The sequence below is a fragment of the Coffea eugenioides genome, chromosome 9 (genome assembly GCF_003713205.1).
Source record: "Coffea eugenioides isolate CCC68of chromosome 9, Ceug_1.0, whole genome shotgun sequence".
Taxonomy (NCBI): Eukaryota; Viridiplantae; Streptophyta; class Magnoliopsida; order Gentianales; family Rubiaceae; genus Coffea; species Coffea eugenioides.
The window spans coordinates 15,848,464-15,850,306 of record NC_040043.1 but is presented as its reverse complement, the minus strand read 5'-3'; the positions used below and the strand labels follow the sequence as shown (position 1 = coordinate 15,850,306).

General features: G+C 33.7%; 1 protein-coding gene across 1 annotated transcript; it reads left to right on the top strand.

The window, feature by feature from the left end:
- Positions 1–385: 385 nt before the first annotated feature.
- On the top strand, positions 386–1,057 carry LOC113782318. Its single transcript, XM_027328210.1, has one exon. The coding sequence runs from the start codon at positions 386–388 to the stop codon at positions 1,055–1,057; it is 672 nt and encodes a 223-aa protein (XP_027184011.1).
- Positions 1,058–1,843: the final 786 nt, after the last annotated feature.

The window sequence follows — 1,843 nt, the reverse complement described above, 5'->3', positions numbered from 1 at the left end:
ATTCTAACTCAAAAACTTATTTCAATTTCTTATGGCTAATCTTACAACACAAGAGTTTGTACCTCTTAATATTTCTGGAAAAAATTATTTATCATGGGTTTTAGATGTTGAAATTCATCTTGAGGCAATGGGTCTTGGTAACACTATTGTTGAAAAAAATGAATCCTCAAACCAAGACTGTGCCAAAGCTATGATTTTCCTTCGTCATCATTTAGATGAAAGATTAAAAATAGAGTATCTTACTGTCAAAGATCCTCTTGTCCTTTGGCGAGATTTGAAAGAAAGATTCGACCACCTGAAGTTGGTCGTTCTTCCAAAAGCCTGATATGATTGGCTTCACTTACGGGTGCAAAATTTTAAATCTGTCAACGAATATAATTCAGCCATGTTCAGAATCACTTCTCAATTACCATTATGTGGCGAAAAAGTCACTGATAAAGATATGTTAGAGAAAACATTTTCTACTTTTCATGTCTCTAACATGCTCCTGCAGCAGCAATATCGAGAGAAAGGATTTAAAAAATATTCTATCGCATGTCTTCTCTTGGCTGAACAAAATAATGAATTATTGCTGAAAAATCATGAGTCCCGACCAACTGGTGTGAGTCCATTCCCCGAAGCGAATGCGACCCAATTTCAAAATTTTGGTCGAAGTTGTGGAGGTGGTCGTAGAGGTGGCCATGGAGGAGGCCGTGGCCGTGGACGTGATCGTAGTAAATTTGTGCCCCGTGAAAATTATAACCGGGGCAAACAACAAAATATTTCTCAAAAGAGGGAAAATAACTACGATCAGAAAAATGGAGAAAAAAAAATTTATGAAGAAAAATGCTACCGGTGTGGTATGGAAGGTCATTGGTCCCGTACCTGTCGTACGGCTAAACATCTTGTTAACCTCTATCAAGCATCATTGAACAAGAAAGACAAAGGCGTTGAGACAAATTTCATTGATCAAAAGAATGACTATGATGATGGTGATGATGCTGATATGACACACCTTGATGTAGCCGATTTTTTTGAGCATCCTGAAGATGTCAACAAATATCTCATGATTATTTAGATATTTTTATGATGCTTTATATCTTTCATATAATTTCCTTTCCATTGAAGATTTATTTTCGTATCTTTATTAATATTTATTTTTATTTGAAATTTTCTTCCTAAAGAAGAAATGGATGTCAAATATTTGGGATTAAATAATGGTGATGATGATATTTGTCTCATTGATAGTGTTACTATGCACACCATATTAAAAAATAAAAAATATTTTTCTTGTTCGAAAATGGGAGAGACAAATGTTAATACCATTAGTGGTAGTGCAAAATTGATTGAAGGCTCCGGAAAAGCCATTATATTTCTCCCTGAAGGGACTAAAATTATTGTAAATAATGCACTATTCTCTCCCAAGTCTCGGAGAAACTTATTAAATTTTAAAGATATTCGCGAAAATAGATATCATATCGAGACAATGACTGAGACAAATGGTGAATTTTTATTAATCACAAGTATCATTTCTAGGAAAAAATGTGTAGTAGAAAAATTACCTTCTTTTTCTTCTGGGTTATATTATGCACAAATTAGTGCAATTGAAATTCATCACCTAATAGACCAGAAGTCTACTCTTCCTAATGATTTTATGGTTTGGCATGATCGTCTCGGACATCTCGGATCTATAATGATGAGACGAATAATTAAAAATTCACATAGCCACTCATTGAAAAATCAAAAAGTATTAAAAGCCAATGAATTCTTTTGTGTTGCTTGTTCTCAAGGGAAATTAATTATTAGACCATCACCAACTAAAATTGGGACTGAATCACCTACATTTCTAGAAAGAATTCATGGT

Excerpts from the sequence above, each read along its gene's own strand:
- LOC113782318 (XM_027328210.1), top strand. The coding sequence starts at position 386 with ATGTTCAGAATCACTTCTCAATTACCATTATGTGGCGAAAAAGTCACT.